General features: G+C 38.9%; 1 protein-coding gene across 1 annotated transcript in view; it reads left to right on the top strand.

Annotated features, from left to right (window-relative positions):
* The window catches only part of LOC105517476 (aldehyde oxidase 4-like), a 73,281-nt gene that overhangs the window by 30,098 nt on the left and 29,449 nt on the right, over positions 1-13,734 (top strand). The window contains 9 exon segments of the mRNA XM_011950013.1: positions 1,370-1,554; positions 2,956-3,113; positions 4,805-4,809; positions 5,049-5,117; positions 5,119-5,142; positions 5,727-5,896; positions 6,493-6,607; positions 7,164-7,286; positions 9,085-9,181. Coding sequence (XP_011805403.1) covers positions 1,370-1,554; positions 2,956-3,113; positions 4,805-4,809; positions 5,049-5,117; positions 5,119-5,142; positions 5,727-5,896; positions 6,493-6,607; positions 7,164-7,286; positions 9,085-9,181 — 946 coding nt within the window.

The raw sequence follows: 13,734 nt of genomic DNA, 5'->3' as shown, positions 1-13,734 counted from the left end.
AGACAAAATTTTTTTGAGTAATTTCATAGTAAAATGTTAGGAAGATATAAAATGAACAATCAAAAAATGAAGTTAGCTATGTAATTCACTCAGAAACTAGTAGTTATTTTATTTGTGTGTAACACAACATTTCCTAACTGTAAAATATACGAACGATGTAGAAAAGTAGAAAGAAGAAATAAAAAGAAACAAAAAATTAAAAATCCCTCAAAAAGTCAAAAAAAAAAAAAAAGAAAGAAAGGGAAGCTGGGCTCCATTACTAAACACATCCATGGCTCCATCAAAGAGTTTGTATGTGTTCTAACAGATGGCTGCCTCTGAAGGCTTTAAAGCAAAGTAAAAATTAAATGAAAGTGGTATTTTAAGAACATAAATGGAGTAGAAAGTTAAAGGATAAATTAGATCGGGGAGAGACTAAAGACTGAATGACCAACTAGGAGGCTGATGCAGCACTTCCGGCAATAAATCAGGAGATGGTGGTGAGGGCAGTGGCAGCAGGAATGGAGAGGAAAGTCTCCATACATCAGTAGAGCAGAGTAAATGTGATCAGCGTGTCTCAAACACTTCTCTGTCACCAGTGTTTTGTATGACAGAAATGTTTTATCCTTGACAAGGTCCATGGTGGTGGGATTTAGTATCTCCCCCATGCCCGCCAAGATGCTGGCCACACAAAGAGGCTTTCCCACTTCATGGCTCCAATGTTCCACTCTAGTCACGAGATTCAACCAAGAATGACAGGCCTACCCCTAGAAAGAACTGGGGAGACCAGTAGTCCAGTGGTTTTCAAGCTTTTTCTTTTCTTTTTTTTTTTTTTTTTAACGATACAACTCTTTATTCTAGTGAAATTTACATAGAACAGCAAACTAAAACAGATGAAACTGAAGCTGTGGTAGTTCCATCTAAGAGCCATCCTATCTGCCGATCTTCCCCTCATTCAACTCAGCAGCCCCTACGGCACCACCTGATCTAACCCAGCCTTCTCACTTTAAAGAAAAATAAGAGCCAGTTTTTTCCATCACTTGCCTGAGGCCACATGTGACCATTCAGAGTTGAAAGACATAAAGCTTAGCCAGTAAGCGTAGACTCTGGAGTCAGTCTGCTTGGCTTGGAACCCCAGTTCTGCCACTTGCTGTGTGACCTTGTGCAAGTTACTTAACATCTCAGTTTCCTCATCATAAATTGGAAATGAGCAGACTTGTTGTAAGGACTAAGTATTAATATATATGAGCCACATCGGACAGTACCCATATATGGCATATATGTCGATTATAGTCAGTCACAGTGCCTAGAGATCCACTCATCGAAGGTGTTGCTGTATGGCAGACTGTGGAGTAAGCACTAAATGTTCTGAGTGTTTTCCTATCTCCAGTGGCACTTTGTGTTTGGACTCCGGATGGCCCAGCGTCAGGAGAACGCATTTGCCATTGTCAATGCTGGGATGAGCGTGAAGTTTGAAGACGACACAAACACAATCAAGGAACTTCAAATGTTCTATGGAAGCGTGGGCCCCACCACTGTCTCTGCAAGCCAAACCTGCAAGCAGCTCATTGGGAGGTATGTCATAGTACATCTGGGGCATGATACTCAGGCCTTTCTAGTTTAGATTTTTTTTTAATGAAACTAGCACTTGGGGAATTTTTTCTGATGATAAAAATACATACAATCATTTAGAAAATTTAAGCACTGAAGAAAAGTATGAAGTACAAGCCACCCAAAAGCTGCCCTTTTTAAGGTACAATGATTCTTTTATTACAGGTTTATGCAATGCGATTAATACACAAATTACTTAGTTTGAGTAGATATTATCTTTAAATTTTCACTTTTAATTAGCCTGTATAGTAAGTCTCCAATACTGTGTCCTAAGACATCTGAAAATGTCCTTGAGCCACATTTGAAAAAGATGAAATGTTGGCCGGGCGCGGTGGCTCAAGCCTGTAATCCCAGCACTTTGGGAGGCCGAGACAGGCGGATCACGAGGTCAGGAGATCGAGACCATCCTGGCTAACATGGTGAAACCCCGTCTCTACTAAAAAAATACAAAAAACTAGCCGGGCGATGTGGTGGGCGCCTGTAGTCCCAGCTACTCAGGAGGCTGAGGCAGGAGAATGGCGTAAACCCGTGAGGCAGAGCTTGCAGTGAGCTGAGATCCAGCCACTGCACTCCAGCCTGGGCGACAGAGCCAGACTCCGTCTCAAAAAAAAAAAAAAAAGAAAAGGATGAAATGTTTAAAAGGTTAAATGGCCTCCCTCCTGTCGCTCTCATTATCACTAACATTTGAAAAGTAATTTTTAAAAATGTTTCCAACTAGTGCTTCTATAATACTTTCTATCCACTCATTGTTAACAATTAGAACTTAATGTGAGTTTTTTCTCAGATACAAAAATAACTTCATGCTTCCAAAAAATGTATATAGAAACATTGATTTCTGAAATATTTTACCGCTATCTTCAATAATTTTTTATTTATCAAATATTTACCTAGTGTAGTGTGTATGCCAGGCTGGAGAACAGTTGCTGGAGATACAGCAGTGGACAAGATCAACAAAGTCCCAGATCTTGGGAAGCTTTGGCTTTAGTGCTTTTTTAACCCAGGTATTTAAGGTAAATCAACATTCCCAATCCTGGAAATGAAAAATAATAATATAGGAAGACTTAATGTGGAAAGTTTGGGAACCACTGCATCAGATACTGAAGAGAGCTAACAAACTCTCTTGAAGATATTTTGTCTAGACTTCAAAGGTGGATACAACTTGCTCTCCATCTTTCCTTGCATGTCAGTTTAGTGTCTGTCTTTGCCTACAAGGATGCTCAATTGCAGATTATTTTTAATAATAAAGAAACTAAAATTAAACTAAAATCCAGCAATAGGGAAATTGCAAGACAAATTATGGCACATCCAAATATGATAGTTTCTCTTTGCCTTCTTCTATGAAACATTAACATTCTTTCCTTCTAGGCAATGGGATGACCAAATGCTGAGTGATGCCTGCCGATGGGTCCTGGATGAGATCTACATCCCACCAGCAGCTGAGGGTGGCATGGTGGAGTACAGGCAAACCCTCATCATCAGCCTCCTCTTCAAATTCTACCTGAAAGTGAGGACTGAATCAAATGGTAAATGGCTTCTCTGGATTTCAGGGTGCCTTGACATTCTCAGCCCAGATCTGCACATGAAGGACTTCCCCGCCTGCCTTTGATAACACGTGGAGGCTTCCTGGGCTGGGGCCCTCAATGTGGTGCTCCCAGTCTCCAATGTCTCCTCCTGGGCCACTTTGCTCCTCTCCTTCCCTCTCCCTTCCTCACCCCTGGGCTGAGAAAGGGACAACTTTATTATACCATTTGCCTTATTTGTGTGACAAACACTAACATGCACGATCAGATTGACCTACAGTAGTGAAAAGCCTTCAGTAAGTAAATCCATATCTTTTCCGTTTTTAAAGAACATGTTCTTCTTAAAATAATAAGTAAAATTAAAATAATGCTTTACTATTTAGAAAGTGCGAATAAGTTAAAAAAGAGGAGAAACTCTTTTATAATCCCATCACCCATAGATAAACACTATTACTATTTTGGTGTGCGTGCTTCGAAACCCTTCATTATGGATGTATAGGTATATGTGTATGTATCTGTATAACTGTGGTATAGCTTGCTTATTTCATTTAGTAACATAATCATCTTTCAATGACATTAATTATTTTTCAGTGGCATCATGACATAATGGTTGCATGGCATGTTTAGGGATAGATGCACCATTCATTATTTGATCCATTCCTTATTTTTGACATTTAGATTGTTTTTACTTTTCTGTTAACTATTTTTTTAGCCTAATCTAGTTTAAAATAACCCCCACAGCAGTGTTTCTCCAAATAGGATCCATGATCATGAGCACCCCCTTGATGAGCCATGAGGTGATCCCAAAATGGCAGGCAGATGACTACACCTACAACCCTTTTATGACTGAGAGCTTTGCTCTGTTAGTTCAGCCAGTCCTTGTTATTATTTTATTAACCTTATTTATTATCAGTATTATTTTAGTATATTCTGTTATACATTGTATACTCTATTATGTATTATATAACATATTCAATAGAAAAATATATAATCAGTATATAATTTTATACATATTCAGTCTAAAAATATGTACGTGTGTATTTAATAGATTATATCACATATAAAATCCATATTAATAGTATTGGTAATTAACCATTATCAATATATAACACATAATAGATATAAAAGTAAAACATATTCAATTATCATATATTTAAGAGATAAGCATATTTAATAGATTATCAAATATTATCTTATCTTACATATTACCTTCTATTTATTATATATGCTATCATTATAAACGAATTCGAAATATGGAGAGGCAAAATTTTTTAAATGAACTATAATCTAATAATCCTACCATAACCACTATTAACATGTTGGAATACATTCTTTTATATTTTTATTTTTTTTTTTACAAAACATGGGATTATACTGTACATAAATTTTTGTAACTTTTTTTATTTAACTATATTTCATGAATTTTTCAATGCCATTAAAGACATTTCTGCAGTTATTTTTTATAACTGCGGAATATTGTACTTGGATGTACCATCAGTTCCCTATTGTTGGATATTTGGCTTAATTCTAGTTTCCTTACTATCACAAATAATCTGCAATTGAACATCCTTGTAGATTAATCTTTCCCTACTCCCTCAATTGTTTATTTGAGATACATGCCCACAAGAGTGGCCTAGGTTTGAAAACACAGCCCACATTTAGAAGTATCCATATTTCCATTCATTCAAAAAAAGACCTTGTCATGAAAGGAAATCTTTACCTCCTGGAAATAACATTTCTTTTTCTGTGCACATAAATAGATGTAGTTATTATTCAAGCAACTGCTACTAGCTTACAGAACTTGAAGCTCAGAGCTTTCTCCCAGAAGAACTGGCATCTAAGATCTAAAAGAATAGATTGGATAACTTTATCTCCATGTGTTTTTCCAAGCTGCTCACTCAGATTTTAAAATTAACTGTGAAGTAATCTTCTGTTCAGGATCCCCAGAAGTTTCCCAACATTCCAGAAAAGTTCGTGAGTGCTCTAGAAGACTTTCCCATAGAAACACCCCCAAGGAATTCAGATGTTTCAGGTTGGTGGACAGGGTTTTTTGTTTTTTAATGTTTATGCATTCAGATGTATGCATTAGGCATACTTCTCCTTCTTTTCAATAACTGTATTTAAGATAATGTCTATTGAAGCCAGCTGATGTTACCTATTGCTATACACACACAACTTGTTTGGTTTAGCTTCTATGCTTTTACTCAAGGCTACACAAGAATTAGATTCTGAATCATTATTCTCCACTATTTTCAGTTTAGTTACCTCCTTTGCTTGCCCAATACCTGTTCTTCCTTTAAAACCCAAGCCAACATTTACTGCCTCTAGAAAGCCTTCTCTGCCTTATTACAACCACCCTGAATCTAGGATGTCTTCTTTTTGGGGGTAAGAGGAGAATTGTAACAAGAATATAATCCCTTACCATAGTACTTAATACTTAATGGATATTTATTAACCTGAACCCATGGATATGGATACCCAATTGCCTATAATTTTTTGTTTTTTGGGTTTTTTAAATTTTTTTCCCTAACATGTGAGTAAGCCAGATATATCAGATCTAATTTTCAGGGCATGAGAATTCCTCGTGGCAAAATAATTTACTTTGTCCGTTAACAGTGTGTGGATCCCCACCAACCCCTACAAGATCCAGTTGGACACCCAGTCATGCACCAGTCGGCCATTAAACACACCACAGGGGAAGCTGTATATACTGATGACATGCCCTGCATCGACCAAGAACTCTTCCTGGCTCCAATCACCAGCACCAGAGCTCATGCAAAGATCATGTAAGGAAGTAAAAGAAATTCTTAATGTTATTGAAACAGATTCACAGTTTCACATTCAAATGAAGAGCTTATTATATATTTAATTCAAATAATAATATTAATTTCCAGCGTGGTGGCTCACACTTGTAATCCCAGGCCGGGGCAGGCAGATCACTGGAGCTCAGTAGTTCAAGACCAGCATAGGCAACATAGCGAAACTCCATCTCTACAAAAAATTAGCCAGGTATGGTGGCATGCGCCTATAGTCCCAACTACTGAGGAGGCTACCTGAGACCAGGAGACCAAGGCTGCAGTGAGTTTTGATCGCACCACTGCACTCAAACCTGGGCAATAGAGTGAGACCCTATCTCACAAAAAAAAGAGAGAATACATATTTATTTTTCTGGTTGAGAATCAGTCATTTTTTAAGCATAGTTATGTAAGAATCCAAGGATATGAAAGAGTTAGAACATCCGCTAAATACTGGCATTTTTCAACATAGAATATTGCTCCACGATTTAGTTATGACATCCATTATAGTTTTTCCCTGTGTTTGAGGAATCACTGGGAACTGGCCCCTGAAACTTTAATATCTATCTTCAAATTTTCTCTCCCAGATCAACTGATATTTCAGAAGCCCTGGCACTTCCAGGTGTTGTTGACGTGATAACAGCAGAGGATGTTCCAGGAGATAATAACTATCAAGGAGAGATTTTCTATGCACAGAATGAAGTGGGTGATTTATGTGTGGCTTATTATTCAAATGCCTTGCTGGAGATGCCAAAATGATTATTGGTTATGACTATAGCCATCCATGGATCCATGTTCACATCACAAAGACTTGTTGCAAACCAATGACTCTGCCTCAGTGATTCTCAACTTCTCTCTTGAATTGTGGACCCTTTTGAGATTCTGAGAAAAGCCAGAAGTCCTCAAAGAATACTTCTCAAAAGTCATGAAAGTCATAGAAGCAACACAGATCCTAAGACATTGAAAGAACCAGCAGAATATTAGGTTAATTGGATCACTGTGTATGCTGAGGGAATGGTGAGTAATATGGCCAAGAACAACCAGAAGGGAGATCATTAAAGCCAGATAATTAATTTCTACATTCAACTTTGGGCCCCCTAAGTCCCACTCAAACCGCTGTTGTAAATTTATTCTCATAGGTAGAAAATAATCTTGCTTTTGGTCACAAAAATCCAATAGGTAAATGTAAGAATGTGGGAACAGTAATTCCTTTTTAATGAGTCTGTGTTTTCGCTAATTACATGTGGCTTTTCTGCAGGTAATTTGCGTGGGTCAGGTCGTCGGCACTGTGGCCGCTGATACCTATGCTCATGCAAGAGAGGCAGCCAAAAAAGTGAAGATCACTTATGAAGACATAGAGCCAAGGATTATCACAATAGAGGTAGTCAGACTGCTTTGTGTCTTCTAGAATGACTTAAGTGGTGGACTTGGGGCACAGTTCAACCCATGAAGTCATAAAATAGTATAAGTTGGGCTCCATCTATACTTTGTTCAGTGTTACCTGTAAGTTTTAGAGTGAAGGCTCCCACAATTTGCCCCTCAAGACAGAAACTGAGTCCTTTCCTGCTTAGACTCCTCTTTCCCACCACTGCTTCTACAGAGACCCGTGGAAATGAAGCATTCTGTGCCCACTTCTCCTGTGACCTCTTGCCAAGGCATGGGCTAAGAATGCAGATAAGCAACACCTGAGAAATGTCCTTATAATCTCATATACAAAAGCAGTCAGCCGGAAAATCTAGAGCACTGTGGAAATCAGAAAAAAATGTAACATTTACTTGTTACAACTATTGGGTCCTCTGTCTCCCTGCCCACTTACTGTTCAAGCACAGACAGGCTCTGGAGACAGACTACTTTGATTCATCATCTGACTCTGCCACTAGTGGCCTCTTAATAGCAGCAAAAGCTTTAAACCCCTCATACCTCAGCTTTTTCATCTGTAAAATGGTAATTCTAAAAGTACCTACAACCAAACGGTCATGGTAAGCTTAAATGAGAGAATCCCAGTGAAATATTTAGTATAGCACCTGGGACAGGGAATGCATTCAATAAATGTTACCTATCATTTTTGTTTTAGTTGTCATGAATGAGGGCAAGGACATGTTGTGTGCTCTTGTACTTTATGTCCCCAGTGCCTAGCAAAGCTCTAAACCCACAGTAGATGCTCAATAAACATATGTTGGATGACGGAGGGATGGAGGGATGGAGAACTCGATGGATAGATGGATGCATAAGCAATATGGACACCCTCCAAACCCCCACCCACAAAGTAGATTCAGTCTTGAGCATCCACTTCAATTCTCCCCTGTTCTTCCCAACAGCTGCCAAGTTCAAGTTTTTTCCAGTTATCCTTTAAACGTCCCTTAAGGCTGCCCCTTTCTTTTCATTCTCACTTTCACTCCACCCTCCAGCCTAGTCCTCACTATCTTCCTTTCAGATTTACTACAAAAACCGCTAAAAGAGGCTCTCTTCTTCCATTTCAGCCCATCTACCTAACATATTAACTTTCCTAAATCACTAAGTTAATTAGGTCACTTTTCCTATTTAACACTATGCCCTTAGATAAGGTCCAAACTCTTTAGTATCAAATTAAGGTCTTTAATAGTCCAGCCACATTCCACCTTTCAAACCCATCTTCCACTGTTTCTTGATAGAAAACCTGCACCCTGGCCATTCTGGCCTTGTGCTCATTTTGGCCCCTCAGCTTGGTTTCAGCCTCAAACTATTGTTTTATGATGTGCCTTTGACTTCAGATGATTCAGGATCCAACTCAGGTCACCCATTGAAGGCCATTCCTGAGCCTTCTGGGCCCCATCAGCCTCCTCCTTCTTGACCTCTCTTTACTCTTGAGTAACCCTCTAGCCCGAGAGTCAGCACCTAACTGCCAAACTGCCTCAGATCATCACTCAGCAATGGACAGGTGGGCAGCGGGTTTATATACCCTTGTGTCCCCCTCAGCCCTTCCCCAGAGCACTGTACAAAATGAGTCACCAATGCCTGTAATCCATTTGAGTCCGCCTTCTTCTGACTCTTCACACAGCCCTGGCTCTGATTTTCTCGGTGTAATGAAAATCTGATACAGTAGAAACATGGAAGCATGGAATTTTGATGGGAAACAAATTGTTTACTAGAATGCAAAATTAAATCTTCTGCTGTTGTTTTGGTTTGTTTTTCCACTGCAGCAAGCCCTAGAGCACAATTCATTTCTTTTTGATGAGAAAAAAATCGAGCAAGGAAATGTAGAGCAAGCCTTTAAATATGTTGACCCAATCATTGAAGGTAAGTAATCTTAGTGAGAAAAGGGAAGCTTCTGAAGCTGAAGACTCTAATTTCAATCATCTGGACTGAAAACTACTGAAACTCTAAGGCAATATTTCTCATTCAAGTGTGATTTTTAAACAGTAATTTAAAGTGCAGAGGAAATTTACAGGTTGGTGAATTTTTGTATATGTATAAACATGTGTAAATACTACCCACATCAAGACATAGAACGTGACTGGGCACAGTGTAATCCCAGCACTTTGGGAGGCCAAGGCAGGCAGATTACTTGAGGTCAGGAGTTCAAGACCAGCCTGGCCAACATGGTGAAACCTTGTCTCTACTAAAAATACAAAAATTAGCCAGGCATGGTGACACATGCCTGTAGTCCCAGCTACTAGGGAGGCTGAGGCATGGGAATCGCTTGCACCTGGGAGGTGGAGGTTACAGCGAGCCAAGATTACACCACTGCACTCTAGCCTGGATGACAGAATGAGACTCTGTCTCAAAATATAAAAATAAAAAATTTTAAAAAGACATAGAAAATTTCTGCACCCCCAGCATGCTTCCATGTGTCCTCTCTTAGTAACCTCCCAAGGTATTATTCTAATATTTATCACTGTAAATTAGTTTTACCTCATTTGCACTTTATATAAATGGAATCTTATAACCTCTTTTACGCCTTCTGCTTTTATTTAACATTATGTATGAACGATTCATTCATGTTGTTGCATAGATTCGGTTTTTTTCGTTGGTAGTATTCTGTTATGCAAATATTTCACAATTTATTCATTCTACCATTCAGGACATTGGAGTTGTTTTTAATTTGGGGGCATTATGAATAAAATTTCTATAAACACTATTATGCTTATATTTTGGTGAACATAGCACTTATTTCTAATGGAATGTACCCAGGAATGAAATTGCTGAATAATAGCTTTTTTTTTTTTTTGAGATGGAATCTGGCTCTGTTGCCCAGGCTGGAGTACAGTGGCATGATCTCGGCTCACTGCAAGCTCCACTTCCCAGGTTCACACCATTCTCCTGCCTCAGTCTCCCGAGTAGCTGGGACTACAGGCACCCGCTACCACGCCCGGCTAATTTTTTGTATTTTTAATAAAGACGGGGTTTTGCAGTGTTAGCCAGGATGGTCTCGATCTCCTGACCTCATGATCCGCCCACCTTGGCCTCCCAAAGTGCTGGAATTACTGGTGTGAGCCACCGCGCCTGGCCAATAATAGCATATGTTTATGTTTAGCCTTAGAAGTTAATTTCAAGCATTAAAAAAAAAATAAAACTTGTACCAATTATACTCCTGTTAGCAATCAAAAGAGTTCCATTTTTTCATTGTTGTCATCAGCCTTTTTCGTTTTATCTGATCTGATGGGTGTGGAGTGATATCTCGTTGTGGTTTTAACTGGATTTCTTTGATGACTAATGATGTTGAGCCTTTTCATATGTGCATTGGTCATTTTTATATTCTCTTTGATGAAATGCCTGTTAAGTATTTTGCCTGTTTTTAAATTTCTTAAGTTAAAAGTAACAATTAGTTATAATTAATAATACAATTTGGCATTATAATTATATATAATTAATTTTAATACAATTAATGACATAATTTATAGGAGGTTTTAAATATATTTTTGATTGGCTATGGATATTGAAAATACCTTCTCTCAGCTGTGCCTTTTCACTTTCTTTTGCTGCTGCTTCTTCAATATGACCTTAGTTATTATAGGTCCTTTGCATTTTCAGATAAATTTATCATTAATTCATAAATCCCGCCAAAAATAATTTGTTGGGATTTTGATTGGGATTGCATTGAAACAATATATCAATTTGAGGGAATTGAAATCTTAACAATATTATGTCTTCTAATCCATAAGCATGGTACACTTTGCCTTTTATCTAGGTTTTCTTTAACTTTTCTCAGTAATTTTTAGTTTTCACTATAGAGATCTTGCAACTCCTTTTTAATATTTATTCCTAGTATTTTATGCTTTGTGATCCTGTGGTTATTTTTATTTAACTTTATTTAACTTGTTGTGTCTAGTATATAAGAATGCAGTGAATTTTTGTATATTGATCTTATATCTAGCAATTTTGCTTAATTCCTTTACTATTTTAATAGACAGAGATTCTCTTGAATTTTCTATGTACATAGTTGTATGACAGTTTTATTTATCTTTTCCAATCTTGACACTGTTATTTGTTAATTGATTTGTTTAGACTTAATGTTCTGGCTAAGATTATTTTTTTAAGTTCTAGGTTTGTGTGTGTGTGTGTGTGCATGTGTCTGTATTTTAATTTTATTTAAGTTCTGGGGTACACATACAGGATGTGCAGGTCTGTTACATAGGTAAACATGTTCCATGGTAGTTCGCTTCCCCTATTAACCCATCACCTAAATATTAAGCCCAACATGCATTAACTATTTTTCCTGATGCTCTCCCTCCCTGCACCCCCCAAGAGGCCCCAGTGTGTGTTGTTCACCTCCCTGTGTCCATGTGTTCCCAATGTTTGGCTCCCATTTATGAGTGAAAACATGCGGAGTTTGGTTTTCTGTTCCTGCGTTAGTGTGCAGAGGATAATGGCTTCCAGCTCCATCCATGACCATGCAAAGAACATTCCTCATTAAAAAGTGGGCAAAGGACATAAACAGACACTTCTCAAAAGAAGACATTTATGTAGCCCACAACCAGAAGAAAAAAAGCTCAACATCACTGGTCATTAGAGAAATGCGAATCAAAACCACAGTGAGATACCACCTCATGCCAGTCAGAATGGCTTTTGTTAAAAATTCAAAACAACAGATGGTGGCAAGGCTGCAGAGAAATAGGAAGGCTTTTACACTGTTGTTGGCAATGTAAATTAGTTCTACCATTTTAGGAGACAGTGTGGCGATTCCTCAAAGATCTAAAACCAGAAATGCCATTTGACCCAGCAATCCCATTACTGGGTATATACCCAAAGGAATACAAATCATTCTCATATAAAGATACATGCATATGCATGTTCATTGCAGCACTACTGACAATAGCAAAGACATGGTATCAACCCAAATGCCCATCAGTGATACACTGGATAAAGAAAATGTGGCACATATACACCATGGAATATTATACAGCCATAAAAAAAGATTTTTTATATTTTAAAAACTAGCAAGCTGGGCACGGTGGCTCAAGCCTGTAATCCCAGCACTTTGGGAGGCCAAGACGGGCGGATCATGAGGTCAGGAGGTCGAGACCATCCTGGCTAACACAGTGAAACCCCGTCTCTACTAAAAAATACAAAAAAAACTAGCCAGGTGACGTGGCCAGCGCCTGTAGTCCCAGCTACTCGGGAGGCTGCGGCAGGAGAATGGCGTAAACCCTGGAGGTGGAGCTTGCAGTGAGCCGAGATCCGGCCACTGCACTCCAGCCTGGGCCACAGAGGGTGACTTCGTCTCAAAAAAAAACAGCAATATTGACTGGCCATGGTGGCTCACACCTGTAATTCCAGCACTTTGGGAGGCCGAGGCAGATGAATCACCTGAGGTCAGGAGTTCGAGACCAGTCTGGCCAACATGGTGAAACCAGGTCTCTACTAAAAATACAAAAATTAGCCAGGCCTGGTGGCAAGTGCCTGTCATCCCAGCTACTTGGGAGGCTGAGGCAGGAGAATCATTTGAACCCAGGAGGCAGAGGTTGCAATGAGCCAAGATCACGCCACTGCACTCCTGCCTGGGCAGCAAGAGCAAAACTCCATCTCAAAACACACACACACACACACACACACACACATATACACATACACACACACAATACCTAGGTCCCACCTCAGACCAGTCAAATTAGAATATTGGAATATGGGAAAAGGGCATTAATATTTTTTTAAAAGCTCCCTCAAGTGATGCTAATGTGTGGCCAGATAACCACGGTTGTCTTTAGTAACAGAATCACTGCTGGTCTTTGGTAAGAAAAACGAATCTTCACAGGATCTATTACATTATTCTAAGTAACTAGAATGGCAAGTGGTATAAGCTTTTATCTTTTATTAAAACCTGAGAGAGACCTTTAGGATGTATATTTCCTAACGTCATTCTGTTTAAGTAGAAAATGTAGACTGCCTCTCAATTATGAAAACAATACACTACCTTGTAAGAATAGTAGGACACAACCAGTAAACTTATGAGAGATGTTCAGATGTCTGACAGTAACTGCTACTTATACCAAACATTCATTACTGCACAGGATTTTATTTTTAAAATTAAATGAGGTTTCATAAAAACTATAAATTTGGGTCAAAGACGATTTAATAATAATAATATCGAAGATGGCCAAATAGGAGCAGCTCCAGTCTCCAACTCCCAGCACAAGCGAAACAGCAGACCAGTGATTTCTGCATTTTCAACTGAGGTACTGGGGTCATCTCACTCGGGAGTGCCGGACAATCGGTGCTGCTCAGCTGTTGCAGCCTGACCAGCGAGAGCTGAACCAGGGCGAGGCATCACCTCACCTTTGGGAAGCGCAAGGGGGAAGGGAATCCCTTTTCCTAGCCAGGGGAACTGAGACACACAACACCTGGAAAATCGG

The sequence above is a fragment of the Colobus angolensis genome, unplaced genomic scaffold (genome assembly GCF_000951035.1).
Source record: "Colobus angolensis palliatus isolate OR3802 unplaced genomic scaffold, Cang.pa_1.0 Scaffold30, whole genome shotgun sequence".
Classification (NCBI taxonomy): domain Eukaryota; kingdom Metazoa; phylum Chordata; class Mammalia; order Primates; family Cercopithecidae; genus Colobus; species Colobus angolensis.
This window is presented reverse-complemented; position numbering and strand designations above follow the sequence as displayed.